Source organism: Leiobunum rupestre, chromosome 11 (genome assembly GCF_980474605.1).
Source record: "Leiobunum rupestre chromosome 11, qqLeiRupe1.1.hap1, whole genome shotgun sequence".
In the NCBI taxonomy this organism is placed as follows: domain Eukaryota; kingdom Metazoa; phylum Arthropoda; class Arachnida; order Opiliones; family Sclerosomatidae; genus Leiobunum; species Leiobunum rupestre.
In genome coordinates, this window is record NC_143394.1 from 20,509,596 (window position 1) to 20,537,418 (window position 27,823).

The 27,823-nt window shown below is 31.8% G+C and overlaps 2 protein-coding genes across 3 annotated transcripts; both read left to right on the forward strand.

The window, feature by feature from the left end:
* The first annotated feature begins 2,461 nt into the window (after nucleotides 1–2,461).
* On the forward strand, nucleotides 2,462–7,940 carry ergic53 (lectin, mannose binding protein ergic53). 2 transcript variants are annotated; one of them, XM_090162763.1, is made up of 13 exons: nucleotides 2,462–2,702; nucleotides 3,672–3,728; nucleotides 3,790–3,887; nucleotides 3,963–4,070; nucleotides 4,141–4,202; nucleotides 4,270–4,369; nucleotides 4,426–4,549; nucleotides 4,607–4,665; nucleotides 4,732–4,820; nucleotides 4,887–5,234; nucleotides 5,775–5,949; nucleotides 6,013–6,128; nucleotides 6,819–7,940. In XM_090162763.1, the coding sequence occupies exons 1-13, from the start codon at nucleotides 2,537–2,539 to the stop codon at nucleotides 6,853–6,855; spliced, it is 1,539 nt and encodes a 512-aa protein (XP_090018889.1). In that variant the 5' UTR covers nucleotides 2,462–2,536; the 3' UTR covers nucleotides 6,856–7,940. The 2 variants fall into 2 exon arrangements, with proteins under 2 accessions (XP_090018889.1, XP_090018890.1); XM_090162764.1 differs by having other exon boundaries at nucleotides 2,462–2,553.
* Nucleotides 7,941–8,056: 116 nt separating this feature from the next.
* On the forward strand, nucleotides 8,057–27,661 carry LOC149921972 (uncharacterized). Its single transcript, XM_090162762.1, has 15 exons — nucleotides 8,057–8,124; nucleotides 8,185–8,273; nucleotides 10,444–10,653; nucleotides 10,742–11,029; nucleotides 11,085–11,245; nucleotides 13,286–13,435; nucleotides 13,496–13,622; nucleotides 15,425–15,588; nucleotides 15,655–15,756; nucleotides 18,268–18,345; nucleotides 21,177–21,315; nucleotides 21,376–21,488; nucleotides 22,232–22,417; nucleotides 22,757–22,925; nucleotides 27,096–27,661. Coding segments are annotated over exons 1-15 (2,118 nt in total). The 5' UTR covers nucleotides 8,057–8,122; the 3' UTR covers nucleotides 27,236–27,661.
* The last annotated feature ends 162 nt before the right edge of the window (nucleotides 27,662–27,823 follow it).

Here is a 27,823-nt window from a genome sequence, read left to right on the forward strand (position 1 = left end):
ATTTGAATTATACAAGTTTTTAAATACGAATTTTACTTTCCTGAGTCCGGCGGCTACTATCGTACTAATAACCGTAGATAAATGTCCGTCGAAGTTTTAGCTGATCGTTTTCAGTTTTTATATTAACGGAAACGGATTATACGGATAGTTGAAATATATCTGTGTAGTGCAGATTACTCATTTGACATTGACACCGACTTTTAAGTTTGTAAGTTCTTTTTTTTCTGTATTTGTTTTTACTTCATTAATTTTACATGACATTGAGAATACATATAGTAAATTGTTAACCAAGTTTATTAATCTTGAATTAACCCTTGGTTTAAAATCGAAAATCTAACAATATTATCAATATATAATCTAAAGCAGTGTTGCCAATGTTTGAAAGTTGAAATTCCCATTGCTGGGTAGTAAATTTCCCACAAATTCCCACACCCATATTTAGCCCCGCCTCCAAGGAAAACATAACGGAAAACATTCCATAATTTTCAAAATTTTTGAAAAATTACTTTTTAAAATTAAATTTTTATAATACGTGTCTACGTACGCTATGATGGGGAAATATAATTTTAAAACCTTTATAGCACGAAAATTGAAAAGAGTGCAAACAATTTAGTTCGGTTGAAATTCGTTTATCACATCTTAACGAATTACGAGTTCTACTCTACTTCACGTTAACTTACATTGTTAGACTGCCTTGAAATCAGCGTTACCAGACGTACAATAATTATTGTACAAAACAATAATCTTAGGTTAAAATTTTGGTCGTACCATAATGTTAGGCTTGCACAATATTGTACGCTTATTTACAGTAATATAATTTTATATTATATATACTTTACATTGCGTTTTGGCTCTTTTGGAAATTGGGAGGGGTGGCAAATTCGATTTTGATATAAATAAATCGAAATATGTGTGATAAATGGACACCGTTTAGGTTTTGTTTAAATTACTTATTTATTAAGTCATTTCTTATGGAAAATATTTACAAAAAATTCAAGGCACAAAAATTCATAGAATAATAATTTATTTAAAATGAGTGAAAAATAAGTAACGTAGTTTAATTATGGAAAAGTCCATAATATGTCAGTCAACCTGAACCCCCAACGCACGAGACTACAAGGCGAACCAATATACCGTTAATAGGTGATTCCGAAAAAGATCGGTGGTCACTCATGATTTGGTTACTTTCTGATGTATGGTTAAAGCATATGTAACATAATTACTCATAAGTATTCCACTAGCTCTATTTCTTCACTAACGGTTTGTTTCACAGATATTGCGTCATCCGTACCCTACGTAACATTTGACGTCATCGAATCTCAAATGCCGTCGCGCAATTAGCTCTATGTCTGATAAACCGACGGCCATTATTTTAGTAAACAAACCGGTTTGAACAACCAAAGCTTAGGAACTAAAATGAACTACAATATTCTGTCAAGTGCTATTAATGCAACAATTAATTTGCAAATTAATGAAGTTTTTGAAGACTCAGGTTCTAAAATAAATTGGCAATGTCAAACAAAAGAAGCAGTTTAAATTCAGGTTGAACTTTTCTGAGGTTGGAGTTTTTGCAGATACTTTTGAGCCTAGGCCTAACTCTTCTAGGCTTGGTATGGGTTTTAATAACTTCGATGACTTGTTCCATTTTCTGAAAGCAATCACTAAACCGTATTTGTCATTTTTCCTAACCTTTTCTTTTTCTAAACTACTCATTATTTAACTGCATCCGCACAAACCGAGCGAGTTTATAAATTTCAATAGAGCTACATTGGGCTGACTAAAATTCCGACACAAAAAATTACTTCTCAATTTAGAGGTTTTCCATTGGCTTAAATTCATATGTTCGTAGCCAATACTGTCACTTACTGTGACTCTCGGAAATATTACTTCTTGGAGATTTCCTGGGAGGATGATTTATAGTTGATTTTTTAAAATGTCTTTACGCTTGCCCAACTTGTTGAAATGTTTCCCTGGATTAGTTCAGCCAATGCCTAAGAATGAGTACATAAACTCTTTAGTGGGAGAGAAAACAGATCCACAGCTGAAGCGGGGAGGCAACATTTCAACAATATGGCCAAGGTTATTTTATAAAAAGAACTATTTAATCGACCCGAGTCACTTTTTATCTGCAATAGAAGGCGCTTTTGACAAATCAACATACATCTCGTTTCTTCATCTGGGAATAAAGTCTAACTTATTGCAAGACTTTCTTTACGATTACTACTATATTGCCCTAATCCAACCTCCTAAAAATTTATGACTCAAAATCTTTTTAAAGGAATGAAACTTTTTTTAACTAAACTAATTTTCGTTCTGGTTTGCTTTCCAGCGATTCAAAACTTTAATTGAAGCGCGTCTACTTCGATGGTTCGGATTGGTTTACGTATTTCCGGTTTATAACGGATATTCCCAGATAAAAAATAATTGATATCAAATCGTTTTTCCCTGATTCTCATTCGTCCATTTCTGCCAGCCAACTAGTTGAATAGTTGACGCGTCTGCTCTTTTCCAGTGTCAGTTCACTGCCTACGGTGCCATGGCCGATGACCTGAAGTTAGTTTTATTTTTAACTTTAATAGTTTTAATTATTGATTTATGTAAAAGTGATAATCCGCACAAGAAATTCGAGTATAAATATAGTTTTAAAGGCCCCTATTTAGCCCAAAAAGACGGTACCGTCCCTTTCTGGGAATACGAAGGAAGTAAGTAAATTTCATTTTAGGCCTTTGCGCGTATGGAATGTATTAATAGGAAATGTTACCGGCTACTAGTGCATAGGCAGATTAAAGAGATAAGCGTAGTACACGTGGCTACGTTTAATATGCCACTATGCACTACTTCAGTTAATTCTTAAATTACGCTGTATTATTTATATTATATATATATAATTTATATATATATATATGAACCTGTTTAAAATCGTTCATTATCCATTTAAAATATATTTTGATAACTGTAGTGTATCAGTTGACATGAACATATGGCGGTTTAATAATATACTGCACTAGACACTAGTTTTATTTAATTTGTAACATTGTTTTTTAATTTTTTCTGCTACTTAAAAACTACTTATTGACTTGGAACTGATTATCAATTAATTAAATTTGAAAATTGCAATTATTGCTGCTGTTGTTATGGAAGTCAGTAAGGTGGTGTTTTATATCACCAATTGGGTGTAAATTTTTCTTTGTATAAAAACAAGGGTTGTGGTGAATAGAAATATCTATTTCTTTGCTAATCATCTTGCATGGAGTTGTGGACAAGAAATTGGAAACTGCTGTCTTATTTAACCTGTTTTTCTCGGAGGGTAACATGGAGGAAAACAAACTAACAAATTTTGTGATCCTATGTGAACAATATTTCTTGTCTAACATCTGCCAAAAATAAATTTGGTCTAACATACTTCTCTATGAAGTTCTCAAAAAAATTCTTGCCTAAAATATCTACGTTAAATTATTTTAAGACACTTAGTCCCATGGATTTTTTAGTCTGTTATTTATTACCACCAGTGGCATACTTAAGATATTTAACCATCTCTGGTGATACATGTTTACTACTATGAGTAATCATAATAGTTTTTGCACACTGGATTTTTAGGGAATTTGAACATAAAAGAGTAGAAATAAATAATAATTTTAGAATCTTGGTTAATTTCCAACTCCTTATTTTAGATGCAATTGCTAGTGAAGAGATGGTCAGAATAACTCCGTCTTTAAGGAGTAAAAAAGGTACTGGAGATAATATAATTCCCAATTTTATCCAAATTATTAATGAAAAACCAATATTTAGGTTCTATTTGGAGTAAAAGCAAAACTACATTTCAATGGTGGGAGGTTGAGCTTGTTTTTAGAGTTAGCGGAAGAGGCCGACTAGGTGCTGATGGTCTAGTACGTTTCCACTACGACTAAAATTATTTAAATTAAAAAGTGATTATCATATCATTGCCTTATTAATATTTACAGGCGTTTTGGTACACTGAAGAAAGAGGTCACGAGGGAAATGTTTTTGGTAGCTTAGAACCGTGGAAAGGATTAGGATTGTTTTTTGATTCCTTCGATAATGATGGACGAGTATGGGTTTCATTTTTATCTACAAGTATAGAAAAAATAGGAAGTTATTATATAAATTTTTATCATTTAGGGTAATAATCCATATATATTGGCGATGACCAATGATGGAACTAAAAATTACGACCATCAAACGTGAGTATTTTTACTTAGTGAGGTATTTTTGAGGGGTCAGATTCTCATTAAAATGTGTACTATGTAGCGATGGAGTCAATCAGCAATTAGCCGGATGTTTGAGAGATTTCCGTAATAAACCTTACCCCGTTAGAGCCAAAATTGAATACTACAAGAATGTTTTATCTGTAAGATAACTTATCAAGATTATTATTTTTTTTGCTAACTTTTTCCAATTTTTAAGGTGCAATTCCATGGAGGAAATACAAATAACGATGATGATTACGAAATGTGTATTAGAGTAGAAAACGTATTTTTACCACCGTACGGACATTTTGGAGTTTCAGCGGCTACAGGAGGGCTTGCTGGTAAAATTTAAAAATTCAACATTTAGTCGTAGCATTTTCTAATAAATTTATTTTTAGATGATCACGATGCTCTTAAATTCTTAACGTACAGTTTGTACCCTCCTGGAACTGAACCGGTAAATGTTTTTCGTTTTTTTAAAGCATTATTTTCTTACTTTTATCTTGAATGTTTATATATTTAGGCTGCGCACGTAATAGCAGAAGCTGAAAAAGAAAAACTTTCCAAAGAATACGAACAATACAAAGATAAATTAGAAAAACAAAAAGAAGAGTAAGTTCAAGCTTTATAATAATTTTTAAGTATTTGTTTACCAACAAGTATAAATTTTGGTTACAGATATAGAAAACAACACCCGGGCGAAGCGCAAAAACCAGAGTACAATCCTGAAGAAGAATACGAGAGTCAACAACAGCGAGAGCTTTCGCAAATTTTTAATGGCCAAAGTCAAATGTTTGAAGCGGTTAAAGCTTTGCATCGGAAATTGGATGAAATCGTCGGCCGTCAAGAAAGAACTCTTTCTATGCTCTCAGCGGTTCAGATTGGAGGAATTCCTCACGGTCAGATGCCGCCAGTTGGACAACCGCCCATTGGTGGTGGTATGGTTGGTGGTACAATTCAGCGCCATGAAGTTGACGCTGTCTTAGGTAATCAAAAAGAACTGGTGCAAGCTACACGAGATGTCAAGTAAGCCTCTTTTGACTTCATTATTTTGGTTGTGACTTTGCCCCTTCAAGTTTAAGCTTTCCATTTTACCAGTATAATAGACATATGGCTATATTTAATTTAAAGCTTAATAAGCCTTATGAGAAATGTTAAAAAGCTTTAAGTATGCTTAAAATTGACCAATATCAAACGCAGCCTTGCAAATTTTTCATTTAGTTTGTAATTACCAAACTACTCAAATTATAAAATTTAACTTTGTCATTATGGTAAATTTTTGGTACTTTAAAGTTTAAAGGGAATATAACCTGCAAAGCAATCTTTAGGGAAGACCCCTTCGATTTTTTGAAGGCAAGAGCTGCAAACGTTGGGGTTCCTCACTAAATACCTGAGGTTATATTCCCTTTAAGATAGCGGATCTATGAATTTCACACTTGACACCAGGTCTGACAGAGCTAGGTGTGATTGGTGCTTGTTATGTTGATTATTATTATTCAATTTTGTTCTTACCTCCTTTACTAAATGACTTTGCTAATGGCTAATGTATCAATTATTTCTATTCAGAGCTTTTGTGGCTGACATTCATCAGCGAACTGGTACTATAATCGCTAATCAGAACCAAAAGCCAGGCCAAGTTCCTACAGGAGGAAGCTCTGTAGATCAAAATTTGGTGAATGAAATTAAGGATAGTTTAAACGTAGTCAAGCGAGAAGTCTCATCGCTTGTTGCGAGACCTCAGGTACATCTTGTAACTGAATTGTGTTTTGTTGTTTCTAAGTTTCTAATATTGTTTCTTGTGCAGAGTGGTGGATCAGTTGGCTGTCCTCCCGTACAAGCAGCAAATTGTTTAACACCAACTATTTTCTTTGTTTTCATGGGATTACAACTAATAGTATTAATTGGGTATATGGTCTTTAAGTGAGTAAATTTTAATTAGATTGAGAAACTCAAGACTTATATCTATACTTCGGGGAGAATGACTGTTTAGACGATTTTAGCATAGCTACTAACCCCACCCCCCATGCTCATATAGTAACAGGGTTCATACAGACCTGGTAAACCTTGAAAACTTGAAATATCAGGGAATTTGATTGTTGACAGAAAAGTCTGGGAAATTCCATTTTTTTTTGTAAAAATCAGGGAAATTATGAGGGTTCAGAAATTTTGCCATAATAAATACAAATTTACATTAATTAATAAATTTTTCTTTTTAAAGATTTGACTTTAATACTTCTTTTATATTATAATATTGAACCAATTTAACTTAAATGACAATCATGAAATGAGCTACTCTGTAAATCTTATTTTTTATTTGAAACTGGAAAAATCAGGGAATTATCCGTGGGAAAACCTGAATATGTCAAGGAAATCAGGTTGCCAATAGCTGTATGAACCCTGAGTAAGCTCGTCCCTGAAAAAATCAAATCAGCTGGTTATCTGATTGGTTCCCAAAAACTGGCATCTTCCAACGTGCTGTGGGAAAATTCAAAATTTAACCATGATGGAATCATATAATAGTCATTCTCCCTAAATATAATATAAATACATTCTTGATGAAACTAAATTAATTTCTTGTTATGTATTAAACAATTTTAATTTTAATTTTAGAAGTAACAAAGAAGCTCAAGCGAAGAAGTTTTACTAATAAATTAAAAATAAATATAAATTTATATATATTTAAGGACTATTTGTAAATACTGGTACTGTTTAAAAGTAATGGTTATCGGGTAATTTTGGAAAGCCACTTTCAGTTTTAAAATAGTCTTCCTTTGCCATTCCGAGTACTTTTATTTGGTGAAAGTGTTAAAAAAAAAAGGGCTGATATGTTTAAACATTCATTTATATTGTTTCAGTTTCCATATAATGTACCTAACTTTTCCAGTTTAAAGTCAAATTTTAAACGTCTCATAACACCTGTTACTGAGAATCATGAAACGCATACTTAGAGATCTATATTCATTGTTGAAAGTATTTTAAAAATTGAAATTTGTTCTCAGCGTGAATGGAAATATATCTTTGCTATGAGATTATATGTATATAGGTTTAAATTTAAAATCACATGTACTCAAAACATTCCCATTCATCATGGTTTTAAGTGCTTAATTGGTCTTCTTAAGAAACGTATCAAGATCTCTTGGAAGAAATTAAAAATGTTTCGTGAGATAATTATTTTGAAGTGCCTAAAATTACAAGTTTTTGATGTATTTAATGCCCCTTGAAATCATTTGCATTCAATCATTGCATTTTGATGTTTACAGTCAGTTAAATTATTCCCAAAATTGAATGTGAATTCTATAGGTGTGGAATACTGTTGATGTAAGTTCACTGCTTTTGTTACAGCAGTGTCTAACTCCAACTTTGTACTACTAAGTGTTAGTATGGCCTCACTATTGTCCTAACTTGTCCATAGTGCTCTGACATTAGCAAATAATTGCTGGCACTTAGTTATGAAGTTTGAATTGCCACACTACCATAGTAACTTTGCTGTAAAGTTATCCTAGCAAGCAATTACAGATGATAAGTAGTTCTCATTTATATCAACAATAATCTACCTTTTTAATCCTATAAAATTAAATCTAAAAAATTGCATGAAAATGGCTTTAATAAATTACCCAGTCAAGGAATTGGAAATTGCATGTTTTATTGTAAGAGGTACTCAACCTTCCTGGTTTTTTCTAAAGAATGAAAATACATATTTGTACAAGAAATAAGTTACTGTGATTCATTTTATTCATTTATTGTTATTGATATGGCTGATAGCAGACCCATTGTCTTACATTATTAGATTATGAGCTTGAATTAAGCGATAGATTAGATCAATTCCAATATCTCAAGTTTGTTATGTGATACACCCCTCTGTTTCATTCCTCTTTGCTATGAGTTAGTTGTGATTATTGAATAATTGGGGCAAAATGTAAGTATTTTACATATTTAAATAACGTTAAATCTAAATTAATACTTTAATACTTTGTAGGCTATCCGTTGTTGCCATTTTATTTTTCGCATGTTTAGTAGCTGCGGATAGAAATGTTGAAATTTGTGATCCAATTGAGACCAACTGCGGTATAAAACATTTTTTATAATAATTTATATATTTTTTGGGTTAAACTAGCAGGGTGCAAAATATTTGGTGATACCAAATAACAATCGAATAACAAATCAAATAGAGCGTGAAAAATTTTACAAATATTAATTTTCCCTTTTAAAATAGTCGAATATTTGAAAATGGGATTAAAAAATATTAGGTTTGCTCTTTCTTCCTGTGTTGAATTTCAGAACCTTTAATCCTACATAAATCTGTTAACACTGTCCCCAATTTTGACCTTTATTTAAGTTTAATTTCATTAATTTTAATTAACATTGTGATTATGCTCGTGTGGAAAAATAACAATGTTAATTTACGTAGAAAAATAAGAGTTTCCTGACCAATCGCTAGTCCTTAGTTGTAAAATCTTTTAAAACAGGGTTGCCATGATCTTTTTACGTCACTGTGTTTCCTTAAATTAAATTTTTAAGTGGGAAAATATTTTTATGAAAATTCTAACTTGTGCAATCCCTTTCAATCTCTTACTTCATATTAGTGGTAGACAATAAATATAACATAACTAAAATCTAATAATATTTCACATAGATCACTTTATTTAGCGGGCTATATTTCCGGCGGAGACCGAAAAATCCCCGCCTTTGGTAGTTGTCGTAGGTAACAGTGACTTCGAGTATAAACCGATGATGGCAGGGAAAGTAATTCACTCACTGACATAAAAAGGGCGCTATTGTAGATAAACACAATTAAAATGTTAATTTTCATGTGAATAATGAAATTATAAATCTTCTATAATTTATAAGTTGTAACACAAGTTTATAATGTATCTCTAACGAGAGTGGCAGTCACGGATTAACCAATATACTGGTTAGGCTTAAGCCTAGCGGCTCTCAACTCTGCTTAAAGGTAGAAGAGAAGCATCAGTATGAACCATAATAAGCAACCATAGGGGCACGAGTTGTAGTGTATCCACCACTGGAGATAATATACTTATCTAGGCTATTATAATGAAACGTGTACCTCCACAGACTCGACGCACTTTCCACTGTGAGCGAATTTCCCGCCAAATCGTGGATGAGTATACAGCTTCGCGTCTCAAAATTTGCCGTGTGTTTCTTTGCCTAACTATGTAAAATTTAATAATTAGGGATATGCACTTGTTTATAAATCAAACCTTTAAAGGGCCACGATGACTTTAGAATTTAACTACTCTCGCGGGCCGACATCCGGAAATATAGCTGGAGAAATCTCAGAATATTATTGGCGCTTTGTAAATGTCGGTTAAATTACAAGTTTTTTTATGCGACTCTTGGCTCTATCAAAAAGAGTAAAAACAACTTACAAATCAATTCCAGAAATTTCTTCTAGGGGGAAGCACCTTCCAGCAAATTTAAGCGAAAATCGACTCATCTTTACTACGTATACCATCTTTTGGGGGGAATGAATACTAAAATACCGAAAACCTAAAAATAATCTCAGGAAAAACCCATGCACATTATGATAATTAACATTTTCAGTTAACATAGAGCCACCTACGCAAACGCTTTGTGTTTCAAAAAGAACGTAGAATAGACCTTCAGACTTAAAATGTGATTTAAATCACAGTTTGACAAATATATTAGCTGGTGTGAAAGCCCTTCACACTCTTAAAACTTATGGATTGTAGGGGGTGATAGTATGCCTGTTTTTCCTCATTTTCCTACGATGAGTTGAAAGAGCGCCAGAGAGCTTCAAAGTGTGGCCTACTAGCCCCTGGAAGTAGGCTGTAACAAGCGCAAAACCAAGCAGCAGGGATTCTAAATACTGTTTAAGTTTACCTTTTGACGCTGGCTTACCTCGATTGGTTTACAAAGTCCTTTTTTACCTATCACACGAAACCAAACCTTAATGTTCTCGTTTCCCTGCTGCTTGGTTTTGCGCTTGTTGCAGCCTACTTCCAGGGGCTAGTAGGCCACATTTTGAAGCTCTCTGGCGCTCTTTTAACTCATCGTAGGAAAATGGGAAAAAACAGGCATACTTCTCAACTCACCCCCTCCAACATCCCGTATATTATTTAAAAACACGACATTATTGCGTAAATCATTTTAATTTTAAATTAAAAACGCATTATTGTCTAGTTTTTAATTAATATTAGGTTCGTGTGAATAAGCGTTAAAATACTTGAAAATGATTTGGTTATTTGCTCTCAAGGCTTGATTCCACCTGTTGTGCCTGATTCCTTCATTATGAAATCACTGGAAGTTGACGAGCTGAGTAAAATGTTTACGTGGGTGGAAAAGTACTTCGATCCAGCTAATTTGAGAGCCAGAGTATTGACGATATCAAATGGCAAAGAAACCACTTACTTATTTGATTATGAAAAGAACGAATTGACGTCCTATGTGCGTCTCCATCCTGGAGGTAATTGCTTTTAAATTTACGGTTTAATTTGATATATTTACATTTATTACTGATATAATTTACTAACTTAATAACAATTTTCTCTTAGCTCCATTAGATAAAGATCCAGGTTCATCGTTGATCTGTTTGACTCAAGATATGCAGGACTCAAATAATAGATTTTTGATGGGTTTCAAGCAGAGCGAGCTGTCCTCTAAGAGATCCACAATGTACAATTCCTACGAAGCTCTTAATTTTGGTGGTTCTTATAAATACGCCCAAAGCAACGAATCCGGTGACCTTTCATTCAGGAATACGGCATGTAACCTTTTTGTCGGTTGCACTTACGACCCCCACATGGAAAGGACTCAAATGAACAAGTTTTTCTGGAGCAAAGGTTCGTGGTTTCGATTTATGACGCGATTATGATTATTAATTTAGTTTAAATTTAGATTTGTTAACTTCATCCGGAGCCATAACTGTTCCCATGAGAATTGAATCTAACGGTGGTTATTACGCCAATTTGAATAACCTGACATGGACCAACACCAAAACTATAAATGAAGTTGTGTTTTTTGATGACACGCCAGTTATGAAACAAACGTTGTTTCAGGTAAATGTTTCTTTGCTGAATTGTATAATTCGATGCAGTTTCCCAATTATCGAATTATCCGGTTCAGTTTCGACGTTATTAAACTAATTGTATTAATTTTTAAATTATCAGATAATTTAGTTCAGTTTCCCAATTTATAAATACTTCTATTCAGTTTCCCAATTTATAAATACTTCTATTCAGTTTCCCAATTTATAAATACTTCTATTCAGTTTCCCAATTTATAAATACTTCTATTCAGTTTCCCAATTTATAAATACTTCTATTTCAGTTTCCCAATTTATAAATACTTCTATTCAGTTTCAAAATTTATAAATACTTCTATTCAGTTTCCCAATTTATAAATACTTCTATTCAGTTTCCCAATTTAGAAATACTTCTATTCAGTTTTCCAATTTAGAAATACTTCTATTCAGTTTCCCAATTTATAAATAATCAGTTCCCGATTTATCGAATAATTAGGTCCAGTTTCAACATTATCGAAATAGTTCGAATAATTAGGTCCAGTTTCAACATTATCGAAATAGTTCGAATAATTAGGTCCAGTTTCAACATTATCGAAATAATTCGAATAATTAGGTCCAGTTTCAACATTATCGAAATAATTCGAATAATTAGGTCCAGTTTCAACATTATCGAAATAATTCGAATAATTAGGTCCAGTTTCAACATTATCGAAATAGTTCGAATAATTAGGTCCAGTTTCAACATTATCGAAATAATTCGAATAATTAGGTCCAGTTTCAACATTATCGAAATAATTCGAATAATTAGGTCCAGTTTCAACATTATCGAAATAATTCGAATAATTAGGTCCAGTTTCAACATTATCGAAATAGTTCGAATAATTAGGTCCAGTTTCAACATTATCGAAATAGTTTGAATAATTAGGTCCAGTTTCAACATTATCGAAATAATTCGAATAATTAGGTCCTGTTTCAACATTATCGAAATAATTCGAATAATTAGGTCCAGTTTCAACATTATCGAAATAATTCGAATAATTAGGTCCAGTTTCAACATTATTGAAATAATTCGAATAATTAGGTCCAGTTTCAACATTATCGAAATAATTCGAATAATTAGGTCCAGTTTCAACATTATCGAAATAGTTCGAATAATTAGGTCCAGTTTCAACATTATCGAAATAGTTTGAATAATTAGGTCCAGTTTCAACATTATCGAAATAATTCGAATAATTAGGTCCTGTTTCAACATTATCGAAATAATTCGAATAATTAGGTCCAGTTTCAACATTATTGAAATAATTCGAATAATTAGGTCCAGTTTCAACATTGTCGAAATAATTCGAATAATTCGGTTAGATATTCAATTATCGGATAATTTGGCCAAATTTTCAATTATCGGATAATTCGACAAGATTTTCAATTATCGGATAATTTTACAAGATTTTCATTTATCGGATAATTTGATTATATTTTTAATTATCGAATAATTCTGTTAGATTTTCCAATATCGGGTAACTCATTATTGAATTTTCAAATATCCGATAACTCTTTTGAATTTTTAAATATCCGTTAACTCTTTTGGAATTTTCAAATATCCGATAACTCTTTTTGAATTTTCAAATCATTTCATAACTTTTTTGAATTTTCAAATTATTTTATAACTTTTTTGAATTTTCAAATCATTTTATAACTTTTTTGAATTTTCAAATTATTTTATAACTTTTTTGAATTTTCAAATCATTTTATAACTTTTTTGAATTTTCAAATTATTTTATAACTTTTTTGAATTTTCAAATTATTTTATAACTTTTTATGAATTTTCAATTATCGAATAATTTGGTTAGTTTTTGAATAATTAGGTTTAGTTTCACATTACCAAAATAAATTAATTTATTTCATTAGTATCGAATAATATTTGGATAATTGGTTTCGTTTTCAATTATAGAATAATTAGTATAATTTTCATTCGTTTAATAGAATAAAATTAAGTACAACTTCAATTACGTAATAGTTTTAAGTTGGTATTATTTATAATATTATTTTAAAAAAAAACGAGTTATATTTTCAATAGCCACCACCCAGAATGAGATGTGAACCCAGAGATACGAGCATGAAAATTCCTCAAATGACAGATACACTTAGCACCAGAATTGAATCTATAATTACGGTTGAAAATTTTAAAGGAGAAATTAAACAAGTTACTCAGGATTGGTACGAAGAGGTAACTAAACCTTTTATCTTCACCATTTACGTATGAACTTAAACGTATTTTGTTTTGAAGATATGGTACGATTACGGTCGAAAGCTGGCCCGTCAAGACTTCTATCCTAGTCTGGTGGAAGACCTAATCTTGCTTCAACTTTTCGAAAAAGAACAACCCATTTCGGCTATTTACGATTTTAATACAGGTAAATCGGTGATTTAGTGGTGGACTGACATAGTGAGCTGGCCCTTAATGGGCCACGGTGTGCAATAACTGGTGACTTTACCGAGGAGTCGGGGTCCGACTCTTGTAATTCATAAGGGCGGTGGCACTCTGTGAGATGTTAGCCGTTGTTAAATGGTCCTACCCTCAACCCTTAATTGAAATTGGTTTGGTCGGAATATGTCAATTTGTCACTGAGATACTAGATCATGAAAAATAAGAAGTTGGTAGTAGGTGGCCAAAGCATTTTCACAACTAATTTAAAAAGAAACATATCTAAATTGTAATGTTTGTATGACTGCTAAAATGAACGTTTTTTAAACTAATTTTATTTATTGGTAATTAATTTTGAGACAAATAGAAGTTTTTTCTTGTGCAAAAGTAGATTTATAACTAGGCTGGATAGGTGCTCAGCTGCGCGTTGTGGTTACGTATATAATTGGTAAAGATATCACTGTGATTGGGAAGAAGGTAGATATTTCGTGTATAAATAGTAGATAAATTACTAGGTTGAAATGAAGTTTAGCTTTGCGTTGCGCTCAAGTATATGTTTGGTGAATAACTAACTCGATTCGTTAATATGTAGTTTTTTGGCTAAATACAGATTAATATCTGCTTAATACACGAGATATAGCCGCTTAATGCACAAGCAATAAGCGTTAATACTCAAAATATAACCGTTTAATACACGAGCAATATCTGCTTATAGCACGAACAATAAGCGATTAGAACTGTACAATAACCGTAAAATAAACGAAATATAACCGCATAATACATGACATATCACTACTTATTACGCGAAATATAGCTACTTAATACACAAAAAATAAGCGCTTAATACCTGATCAATAAAAGCTTAATTTAAGAAATGTAAGCGCTTAATATATGAAATATAAGTGCTTAATATATGAAAAAGAACCACTTTATACACGAAAAATAACATCTAAATACACGAACAATAAAAGTTTAATACAATAAATATTACCGCCTAACACACAAACAATAACAACTGAACACACGAATAATAGCCGCTTTGTAGACAAACCATGAGAGCTTAATACTCTATATTTCAAATACATTAACACCGCAGATGTTTCTAAAATCAATGCGACTATAAATTTATAAGTTCATCACATAATCGAAAAGTAAACGTAAATTAACACTAAAAACACGTTGTAAGTGGTGACATGATCAAAGTTAAGCGAACGTGTTTCCACATGGCTTAGGGACATCGATAAAACACGTAGTATCTACGTGTTGTTGCTACCTCGGTTGTGACTAAGATTCGTCCTATAAAATCGTCTTAAATGGTCGTATGCCCTTTTGACGACTACCAACATTGAGCACTCAGGTTACCAATTTCAAGTGATTAATTTATTTTACATTCTATATTCAAGAAAAGCAACATATTCACTTACTTACATTGACCATAATTGTGGTCGCTCTAACAAATAAAACTAATTCCTAATTCCCCAAAATAAAAATTAATTTCTACTTCACCTAAATAAAACCTAATTCCTAATTGTAAGTGCGAGTCAGACGGACAGACAGACAGACAAACAGACAGACAGTCAAACAAAAAGGCAGACAGATAAACCAGTTAATAATTACCGCATACCCCAAAATGTCACCGAGAATGCCGCGTTTGATACCAAATTTCAAGCGTGTCGTCCACGTCATGTTCACAAAATACGTTGAAAATTTCAATTAAAAAACTCGTGTCTCTAACTCCGTCTTTAGAGGATTTTGAGATATTTATTAAATCACTTAAATTGTTTTTCTTAGGAATTGCTTATTACACTGAAAAAACCTACGGTCAATGCGTTGTTTCCACAATTCCAGAGTTTACATTTTTTGCTAAGAAATCGGACGATGGCAAAACATTAGAAATGGTTACAAAGGACGAAGTTGTTAATTTTGATAGTGATAAACTGTTTTACAAAGGAAAGGTAAATCTATTGATTTGCCTTTTAATAATTTAGAATGATATTCGTAATAAATGTATTATAAAATAGTACGAAACGAGGGATATATTGTGCGACACTTGGAGTGGAGATCAAGATGTCAAGTTGAAAGAAGGAGTTACAAATGCTTATCGTGAGGTCTACTTTACAACGGTAAATATTTATTATTTATTATATTGGGTTAATTTAATTTCATGAAGTTGAGGAACCAATTTGATAGCTGGTGATTTCTTAAAGGGCCTATAAACCCCGTTTATCGAGTGGTTGACCAAATAATGAAATTCCGACAATCGCCACAAATAAATTGGGCGGTGCGTGTAACTACTAAGGGAAGCAATCAGCACCGTAACCAGGGGGGGGGGTGTCAGAATTTATAGCCCGGTGTACCTAGTAACAGAGACCATACCACCGGAGGCCTATCATCATAGTGCCCTACGCCAGCGTCCCCCTAGCCCGGACAGGTGACAAATCCAGCATGGGTAGCAGAACCCTACTACTGATGGTCTCACCTTTGACGCAAGCCACTTAACCCAGCAGAAGGTGCAGCAATGGGTGGACCAATCCCCACTTCGCACACAGCAGTGGGATTTAGAATGGATGCTATAGCAACTCCAGCCGACACCCTACCTATGAAGGTAAGGAGCCAAACCCTTTGGAAAGAGCTCCTAAAGGGGAACGACGAGCACACAGCAGCCCAAGTAACCCGGCACAGCTCCGTGCCCGCATATGGAGGCCCGCCGCCCCAAAGCAGGCTACCCAATCCGCCGAGGCGGCCAGTTTGCTTGGACCCTCTCCGTTAGCCTGAACCGAAGTTCAGTATCCAGCCCAAACCTGACCGAAGTCGGAGGTGGAGATAGGACCATTTGATCAGAGCTAACATCTCCCAGTGCGCTACCGCCCTTATGGGTTACAAGAGCCGGACCCCGACTCCCCGGTAAAGCCACCAGTTATTGCACACTCTAACCCATTTAGGGCCAGGGGGGGGGGGCACGCAATGGAAGCAAATAAAAAATAAATAAAAATTGTACATACAACCATACGTTTCAGGGGGGGGCATGGCCTGAATGCCCCCCCCCCGTGGTTACGGCCCTGGAAGCAATCTCCTTCGACAGCTTATTTTCACTTACTGTCAAAGCTTTTTCAAAATTAAAATTCTATCAAAATTAAAAAGTAACTTTTAAGTTTTCAAATAAAATCCACTATTGCACAGTTTGAAATTATTAATTTGCGTGCATGGGTAAATCACGGATTGTACACCCTTACGATTTTATTGATTCTACCCATTTTTATCGATTTTATCCAATTTTATCAATTTTACCCAATTGTTTTGCCAAAATTTTAATTTTTAATTTTTTTAATTTTTCCCCCCATGCTATTTTACGTAGATAAAGTTTAAACTTGAGTTGTGAAAAATATTTTTGGTTGCCATGGCAAAACGAATGGCAATTGAATTTTTTCACTTTATTAGCTTTCAATTTACATGAAGGTCTACTTAACCCCCGAGTTTGAAACAAATCGCGGAGAAACACCTCGGGATGTCTCCTTTTTAGAATTTATTCTACCAACAATTAATTAGATATAATTGTAGTCAAGGGGAACATATCTATAGCTTAGAAGTGGGTTATATAAATTGAATTTTGTATCCATGGTTAAAAATTGATAATAAAATTAAAATAACACAACTAATACTTCATGGCTTTAAAAACATTATTTAAATGTTATAAACGTAAAAATTGCGAGCTTTCGGGTACGTGACCCCTTGTCAAGCACTAGCAATTTTAACGTTTATAACATTAAAATAATGTTTTTAAAGCCATGAAGTATCAGCAAAAGTAAATAGGGGGAGAAAGTCTGGCACTTGGGTCCAACCGCACGACGTCTTATTTGAGGGGTAAAATTTTTGGGCTTCGGAAATGACTTCCCCCTCGCCTCTTTACAGGGACACAAAGGTAACGGTTGTACTCCGCCACGATGAAAAATAGTTCTCTATAAAATACGTGAATATTAAACTTTTGCTTTCGATAATTTGGTTAATTTAGTTCCTAAATAAAGTAGATATATGATAGAAACTAAAATGCGACATTTTAAAAATAATAACACGACTTTTGAAAAGAAATAAACCGTAACTAGAATAACGCTCATTTAAATCGTGGAGAGCGTGGCACCATCTAAGAGCAGAGATCGGGACTATTTGGTAAATATACGATGTTAAGGCCTAACAATTTGCAAGTTTAACTGAAATAATAGCTATAGCTACGAGCTTTTTTTGTTTATTTTACAATTGATATAGTAATTATTAATAAAAGTCAACCGTTATCGAAGGAAATAATGGTCAGCATTTGACAGATAGACTATTTGAAATCGCGAGGCGGTGACATGGTTGCCAGGGAATAAAATTCAAAATTTTCATCTTGAGCGCGGACCGGAATACCACAAATGCACTACTTCGCGCGTAATGTGCTATCCTTATTGGTTAGAAATATCACGTGATCTTTAGCTCTTTAAAAAGGATGTCAAGCATGGTGGAAGGTAAAATCTGAAGGGAGTGATAGACTTTCTCCCTCTATTTACTTTTGGTATCAGTTGTGTTATTTTAATTTTATTAGAAGTGGGTTCCTTCTCAACTGTGTATTTGGTGTAAGAATGATTTTCTCTTGATCTCAGGATGGCTGGCACCAAGAAACTGAAAAAGGAGAAAGATATTCCATTCCCGTACAAGAAACAAGAGTTTATAGCACAAAGGTTGGCCTAAACAAGGGTTTATTTACAAAATCTCTAAATGTTTAGTATAAATCAATGGGAGTTCTTAGCAAAGGTTTGAAGAAATACTTGCCAAAACGCTAAATACATGTATAGTCCGGCCAAACATCTGGCGCTAAAAGCACAATAATAATATTTTAATAATAATTTAGTATTAATTAATTCTTAATTTTAATTTAATCTTAAATTAATTCTTTATTTTAATTTAATAATAAGTTGATTCTTAATTTTAATTTAATAATAAGTAGATTCTTAATTTTAATTTAATAATAAGTTGATTCTTAATTTTAATTTAATAATAAGTTGATTCTTAATTTTAATTTAACAATAAGTTGATTAATTTAATTCTTACTATTAATTGAATATTAATTTAATTCTTACTATTAAATGAATATTAATTTAATTCTTACTATTAATTGAATGTTAATTTAATTCTTACTATTAATTTAATGTTAATTTAATTATTACTATTAATATAATTCTTACTATTAATTTAATGTTAATTTAATTCTTACTATTAATATAATTCTTACTATTAATTTAATGTTAATTTAATTCTTACTATTAATTTAATGTTAATTTAATTCTTACTATTAATTGAATGTTAATTTAATTCTTACTATTAATTGAATGTTAATTTAATTCTTACTATTAATTGAATGTTAATTTAATTCTTACTATTAATTGAATGTTAATTTAATTCTTACTATTAATTGAATGTTAATTTACTTCTTACTATTAATTTAATGTTAATTTAATTCTTACTATTAATTGAATGTTAATTTAATTCTTACTATTAATTGAATGTTAATTTAATTCTTACTATTAATTGAATGTTAATTTAATTCTTACTATTAATTGAATGTTAATTTAATTCTTACTATTAATTTAATGTTAATTTAATTCTTACTATTAATATAATTCTTACTATTAATATAATTCTTACTATTAATTTAATGTTAATTTAATTCTTACTATTAATTTAATGTTAATTTAATTCTTACTATTAATTTAATGTTAATTTAATTCTTACTATTAATTTAATGTTAATTTAATTCTTACTATTAATTTAATGTTAATTTAATTCTTACTATTAATTTAATGTTAATTTAATTCTTACTATTAATTTAATGTTAATCTAATTCTTACTATTAATTTAATGTTAATTTAATTCTTACTATTAATTGAATGGTAATTCAATTCTTAATACTAATATTAACACTAATATATTTCATAATTTTGATTGAATGTTAATTTATTTCTTAATTTTGATTGAATGTTAATTTATTTCTTAATTTTGATTGAATGTTAATTTATTTCTTAATTTTGATTGAATGTTAATTTATTTCTTAATTTTGATTGAATGTTAATTTATTTCTTAATTTTGATTGAATGTTAATTTATTTCTTAATTTTGATTGAATGTTAATTTATTTCTTAATTTTGATTGAATGTTAATTTATTTCTTAATTTTGATTGAATGTTAATTTATTTCTTAATTTTGATTGAATGTTAATTTATTTCTTAATTTTGATTGAATGTTAGTTTAACTCTTAATATTAAGATTAATACTAGTTTAATTCTTAATATTAAGATTAATACTTGTTTAATTCTTAATATTAAGATTAATACTATTTTAATTCTTAATATTAAAATTAATACTAGTTTAATTCTTAATATTAAGATTAATACTATTTTAATTCTTAATAATTAAATTAATACTAGTTTAATTCTTAATAATAATATTTATACTAATTTATTTATAAAATTACGTTTATATATTTAACTTTCAGCTTCGTTAAATAGAGGGCTCCACATTGCTAGAACCAAAAGCGACGAAGCCCTCTAAAGGGTCTATACAGGGTGTTTCAAAAGGTTATGCCAAAATTTTAAGGAGTTGTAGTTAGTTGAGAAGTATGCCTGTTTTTCCCCATTTTCTTACGATGAGTTAAAAGAGCGCCAGAGAGCTTCAAACTGTGGCCTACTAGCTACTGGAAGTAGGCGGAAACAAGTGCAAACCAAGCAGCATAAACTTTTGAAACACACTGTATATACGCGAAAAAGTAGATTAGTCCATAATTAAAAGGGATAATATAGCTAAACCCTAAACAAATTTGAAGAAATTAAAAAACTTTTATCATCCTTCGCACAGTCCATAGGTGGTTTCTTCTAACTTAAACCTGTATATACGCTCAGTTTGAAGATATCAAAGCGCCACAATGATATCCTTTGGAAATGGTATCAACCAAAACGAATTATCTGAGTATAATTCCTGCGCCATCTATGAAGCGCATCTGCTAAAGTTTTTGATTTAAACTGTTATGGGTACAGAAGATAGTGGGCCCTAGCTGATACGCGTTTATACCATTTAAGGCTCTTAGGCTAGAGGTCGGGAACGCTAATCATTATCCATGTTTTAATTGATTTTTTCCGGGGAAAAAATGTAAACAAAGAAATTTACCGGTTAATATTTCGGAAAATGATTGAAAAACATGTATTTTTCGTAAAATTTGAGCTTTTAATCGAAAAAAAAACGTCGTTTTTCCGATTAATTTTACAAATTTATCAAAAAATTAATCGGATAATACAGAAATATAAATTAATTGTCAAAACGTTTTACGAATAATTTTTAGAGCTTTATCTATTGAATTAAAGTTAACCATCCCCGACCTCTATCTTAGGCGCAGTGTGATTTTGGGACCCGTTTTGCACCCCCCTCAAGAGGCCTTAAAACTTCGGGCCTCTGAAAATCGGAGGCCCAAAGTTTTAAGGCGAATTTTTTTAGATAATCGCATTTATTAATTTGAAATTTAGCATGATGGACAAGACGCAATCGGATACATGGAAATCAATTACTACAAGTTCAAAATGACGGCGATTCCGTTATCATCTTTCGACATCTCCGGTTGCGTTGAAAACCATGAACGCAGATCTTTCGTATTACAATTTAAAAGTATAAAAAAACACTTTGTAGAAAAGCCATCGTAGTTTAATCATTTTAATTTTATTACAGGCGATTACAGACAATTAATTCAAAATCTCAAAAACATGTTCAAGGATAGCTTTCGACTGAACACAGCCAAGTATGCTAGTTTGGAGTCTGTTCTTCGAGTTCAAGAAGTGAATGTAATATTAGACAAAAATTAATAGAACCAGAAGTTTATAATATATCACTTACCATAGAAGTATCCACCTACGCCGTAAAATTGAAACATGTACCTACAATGGGTACTATTTTCCCGTAAGAATAGAGTTCCAAATTGGACTTTGGTATTTAACAGGTGGTAAATAGTGGTAAATAGCGTTATGGTATAAAATGGGAAAAGTGGTAAATAAAATATTTCCATGAATTATTTAGAGTATAAACCCACATTTATGAAGATTAAACCGTTGCCTACGTTATTATAATAACGTAGGCAACGATTAAACCTTCAAGTTTTAGAACAAACTTGTAGAGTAATGAAAATGAACTTGATATAATCCGTGTTTTTAATGATTTTCTAGATTTACCATTCTTTACCATATTTACTATTACTTACGATATATAGCATGATTTACCATATTTAGCATTATTTACCATATATACCATTATTTACTATATTTATCATTACTTACCAGTGGCATGAATAATATTCGAAAAAAAGGAGTATTTTTGGAAGCATACGCAGCATTACGGCTGAATCTTTGCCAAATGTGTCACTACGCCTAACTATTAAAAACCTTAAAATTACACCACTTAAAGAATACCTGTGTAAAAATCAGATTTAAGAAACGAAGGTACATGTTTTAGGCGAATAACTTTATTGGTAAAGTGAGTTATACACTTCTGATACACCTAATTTTGGTAATTTAAGCTGTTCAATTTACAGGCATTATTCTCCGAAGAGAGTGGAAATATTAACGTTTATTTTACATTGCTTGATAAACCCAAAATTTCTGGGGATGTGAAATTCGCAAAGACAGGTGTTGATCTTACTAAGGCCGTGTCTCTAATCAAAGACACCTTGGATCAAAAGAAGTTTATTATCAACATGGATTTTGATCCTATGTCCGAAGTAAGTTGTATATCCCATACACATTTGGAAAATGAGTAGATACTTTCACAGTGGTTATGCCATTAGAGGTTGATTTTTAAATCCCAAAAGTTTTACCAGATGGCGCCAACCGTCTGAAACCCCAAATATGTCCTGAATTGAAAAATATAGTTTTTACTAACAACATCGTTGAAAATAAGTGTTTAAATTAGCGCCATCTAGCTATAATTAAATGTATTAAAAACGAACTTTCAACGGCGTCGCTTTATGTGTTTGTTTCCCTGTAAGATTTTGTAAAAACAAATTTCGCTTTATGTTTTCCGCTTCATTTTAAAATAATTTTTTACATTTTTAAAATAGCCCACAATTCTAATGCCAATTGAAAACTCCTTGAAAGAAGTTGATTTTACAACAAATTCTCTGGTTGATGTTAAATACGCATTTAATGGCAAGGACTTGCAAGGTTATGAAGCCACAATGAGCGCTCCGGCTGAAACGGGAAAAGATAAATCCACTCGATACGATCCTGGTAAGCGCCAACAATTTTTGAAAGAGACCGATTATGCAAAGGGTTAATGAAGAACAGGTTGTGGCTTACTGAGAACGTAAAAGAAATCTTGCGAACTCTTAAACATTATCATATTCTTATTTAATTATATTTTTCGTAGTCTTCTATAATTATCGAAAATAATTTTATATTCCAAGAAGGCATTCAGGTACCAAGAATGTGGCATTAGACTCTGATACCACGTTTGCATATTGCGTATCGAAAATTAGAATGCATTTAATCACAAATAGTAAAAATTGTCTGTGTGAAAAAGCGTCATGAAATATCTAAAGCAGACGAACTTTCGGTACGGGGTTTGTTGTTAGAATCTCAGCAGTCCCATTTTATTAGGTATCTGAATTCATTGTTGGCTACACTTAGGCTATTCAGTGTAACCTTTCTAGTGTATTTCTAAATAATTTAAGCCGAGATTTTTCTAGGAATTTTGATTTTTGCTAAAATAGTTTTCATTATTTCGCCCCCCCCCCCATGATGTCAGTAATTATTAGATAAGACTTACAGAAGGCACTGAAATACGTACGATTAAAATAATTTACAAAACATGAATCAAACACAACAAAAATTAATTAGTAAGGACATGTCATTACGGGCTTTACGGCTAGAGTATTGCTCGAGTTAAAAGTGGTGGAACTCTAATATTTAATTTCATAGCGATCAATTTTGTTAAGAGCCAATTTAGGTCAGTGTTACCAGGAAGTTATATATGTATACACTTGGAAGATCTAAGGCTACTGCGCTTCCAGTGCACCTGGAGCAACTGGCGGGGTATAAAATTACGTTTTATCGGAAATAAACACCTCGGGTACTCTCCTTGTTAGTGTTGTAATTTTAGATAAATATATTTTAAGTTATTTATTCTACCCCTCCCCTGATTTTCTTGGACTATCCCATAGGCAGTGGCATCTCGTCCCTCTCTGGAAGAAGTTTTACTTTTGATTTTAGTTTCAGCTACATGTTTTAGTCTATCCATAGATTACTTTAAACGAAGATTGTTTTGATTTGTTGGCCAATCTCCACGATCTGGGAAAAGAATGAAATTTGGGAAAGCCCCGAGGCTTAAAGAACAATAGCCAAGTAGGGAGCAGTATTTGATTTTGTTTTGTTTGTCACGGGACTTAACCACACGCTTGGAACATTGATAATAGTTCTATTAATAAAGTAACGTGGTGGCCTTCTTGTTATAATATAGCTCTTACGTCACAGTCTCTTACTTTTATAAGGCTATGAGAGTGCGGTACAGTCGCCAGAGGAATATAGCTTTTTCTAGCGTGCGAAGATATTAAATGAAGCTGCATCTTTTGACGTAAGAGTGCCAATATATTAAAAGTAGGGCAAGAGCACTTTTTATTTTATAAAACCAACTTTTAAAACTTACCAAAATGTTTTAAATGTTCTGAAAAAAATCCCATAGAGTTCAAAGGGGACCTTAGGAATTTTACTTAGGGAGCTATTGGCTCGAGTGGCATGAAGGGCTTGCCACCACCCTCCTACGCATTGTAACCCGGCCACCTGTTTAAACTTTAAAGTCATTAAAAGTCGCAATATGACTTGGGTCTAGCTGATTATTATTATTATTATTAGTAAATACCTTGATAATTCTTAAAAAGAAATATGATTATTTAAGGAACAAAACTTTTGAAAATTATATTTTTAGGAAAAATAGATTCTGTAGCGTTTCTTAACTGATTCTTAGATACATTCCTTAAAATTCTCAATTTTTATAAAATTATAAAGAATTGTTATGAATGAATTTTTAAAGGGAATATGAAATTATTTTTCTTAAGACATTTTTGATAATTCATATTTGATAATTCTGTAAGGTTTTAAAAAGATTGTGCCCTATAAATACCCTTAGGTGGTTGTTAAGAATGCGCATGGATGTAGTACAACGAAATATTGATAACTATTAAGAAATATAAATATAGAAGTAATGTTTTGTTCGAAAGAAACCTAAGTGGGTTTTCTCATTAATTTTGGACCTAACCCTTTTTATAAATTTAATGTTAATTAAAATTTAGGAAATAATTTCTATGGAAAATTGAGATGAATAAAGATTAAGATATTTATGAGGGTGGAAACTATTGGTTTTGGAAGGGAAATGTAATGCACCAAGGTAGCGCCAATTTTCAAAATGGTGAAAAATATTTGGGTTTGAATCTGCTGGAGTCGATAACTGACGTAGTTTTAATTAAATTATTTTAAATTAGCTTGTGCATTCCCAGAAGGTTCCTAGTCAAACATTGTTGGCAAGAACCAGCCAGACTGGTTTAATCCACCGAACAAAATCCATGGTTATACCCACTTTTAAAAAAAAAAAATATTGAGAAATGAATTAGAAATATTGAAAAATTAAAACTTAACCTTCACTTTTTGTCGTAAGTATTGAGAGCTAGATATAAGCAATTAGGGGATTTTAAAATTCATTTGGGCGTGAAAATACGCCGCCATGTTAGGGTATAAAAGCAGATAAATATGTGTACTATACCTCACAATGTAAAAGTACTGTCACGCGCAAAAACGCAATTTTGAAATCTGGTAATTTGAGCATTTTTGAAGTAATGAGGGCTAGATATAAGCAATTTGAGCATTTTTTTATTAATATCAGCTAGGATAATACCCAAGGCACCACCTTAGACCTAAGTCATCAAGCGACTTTTGAAGCCATTAATTCAGGTGGCCGGGTTACAATGCGTAGGAGGGTGGTGGCATGGACTAATTAACAACAGGGACGGCCCAGATCTATAACATTTCTCTATAAAGACCCCAAAAAAAAAGTGTTAACGCGTTCAGCAGCGTTGCCAGGCAAATATTTTTTATCCTGGTGATTCAAACGTCATAAACAGGAAACAGATTTTTAACGGTTTTAGCCGTTGTGATTTTAATTTTCAGATTGTTGTTTACAAAGGAAACCCCAACGTCTCTCATAACCATCCATGTTATCACGTTAAATAACTATAATTATAATTATTATTTTAGTATAATTGGTATAGTTAAATGATATTTTTCCACCTCCGATTCTAAGATAGATTCGAAATTATTCATCATCAAAAAAAGGTAAACAACTATTAAGCCTTGGTACAATCATTTATATTTATTAATAATATTATATTATGATAATAATAATTACCGTAACAAATTTGGGAATTGCTTTCAGACGGTAAGCAGAATATTTTACTATTTGTACGACCGAAAAAGTTCGACATTCTAAATTTTTACGACGATTCATTTAAAAGACTAAAATATTAGCACCGCATGGTAATCTCGTGGTTAATTAGTCCATGGTGGTGGCAAGCCCTGCATGCCACGCGAGCCAACAGCTCCCTACACTAACTATTACCGTTAACCTCAATAAGTTTTTATGGCAGGGGAAACCGAAGAGCTCGGGGGGAAACCTATTAAACCAGTGGGGAGAGAACTTGCAAACTCAACCACCGGTTCCAACCGGCTTTAACCATACTGGATTTTTAAATTTTAAAAGCCGGTTTTTTGCCAACTATGTAGACAAATCAATAAAAAGGGTTGGTTGATTTCACTTGATATTACCTTAATACCATTCAGATAACAGTATTATTTTAATATTGCAAGACTTTCGAATTCGTAGTATTATTAAAAAAGCATTGTAATAACGAGAAAATTTCTCATATATTACAAATAATAATAATAGCATTATACGAATAACACTGTTAATTTTTGCGGAATATTTATATATATTGAGAAATATCGAAAATATTTAGATTAATACAGTTTGCAATCGTCTCCCAATACGGTGTAACATTGAAATAATATCGCATTACCGCAAAAGTAAATTTTGATACCGGGAAATATTACCAAAATACGAATAATACCCAGTGAAATTTGTGTAATATCTTTGTTAATCTGTATTATTCAAAATAATACGGGGAAAATATATGTATTACAAATAAAATGTTGTAAGTTGAATCTCACTTACAATTTTAAACTTTTTTAATACTTTAATTAAGTAGCAATTTGAAAACAACTAAAACAAAATTTAATGGCATTAAGTTTTAATCGCTCAAAGACTATTTAGGAGCAACCTGTTCTTAATTAACCATATTTACTATCAAAAGAAATAGTAGTATTTTAATATAAATGAATTTAATATAATTTCAGCTGCTGTCGGAGGTATGGGATTTGGTATGATGGTGGTTGGCATTATTATAGGGGCTCTGATTATGATGTTTTATGTGAAAAAACTGAAAAGAACGACAGACGAAGTCACCATTGAATTTGCAAGCACATCTCAGAGTTAACTTTACTAAAGTACTATTTATTAAATCGAGTGTCTTATTACTAAAAGTATGTTTGCGTATATGTATATCTACATGTAATGACCTCATATCATTACTGGTTAATGGTTTCCACGTTTGGTGCTAGGGAAAGATTGGTAATGGGAAAAATTAAATTACTTTATTACTTTAAAAATAACCTAGACGGAAGCTCCTACTTTGATATGCATTGGGTTATTTGAATACGGAGTATCCCAATTTTTGGCCGAAATTAAGGAAATAATTGGTGAAAATAATGTATATTACCTTTCCCCTGCATCAATCACTTAGTAAATGTGGAGGCCAAATATCATAGTTTCGCTTTTTTTAGTTACCTCCCAAATAAACAAAAAGGCTATTAAAATCATTTTTTGACAGATATTAAATTATTTCAGTATAAAAACCGTTTTTAAATACCATTTAAAATAGCTTTTGACCGATAAGCATCAGTCAAAACGTTTCAATAAGAAAATTGTAATGCGTACTCTCCAATCTACAAATAAAATTTGTTCCATCGAAAAAGATAAATTTTCACTTAGATATTACGTCGTGGATAAAAACAAGGTGGAACTA

Coding starts and splice junctions, on each gene's coding strand:
- ergic53 (XM_090162763.1), top strand. CDS start 2,537: ATGGCCGATGACCTGAAGTTAGTTTTATTTTTAACTTTAATAGTTTTA. Junction 4,071..4,140: donor CCTTCGATAATGATGGACGA/GTATGGGTTTCA, acceptor TTTATCATTTAG/GGTAATAATCCATATATATT. Junction 6,129..6,818: donor ATTGGGTATATGGTCTTTAA/GTGAGTAAATTT, acceptor TTTTAATTTTAG/AAGTAACAAAGAAGCTCAAG.
- LOC149921972 (XM_090162762.1), top strand. Junction 15,589..15,654: donor AACTGTTTTACAAAGGAAAG/GTAAATCTATTG, acceptor ATTATAAAATAG/TACGAAACGAGGGATATATT. Junction 18,346..21,176: donor CAAGAGTTTATAGCACAAAG/GTTGGCCTAAAC, acceptor TTTGAAATTTAG/CATGATGGACAAGACGCAAT.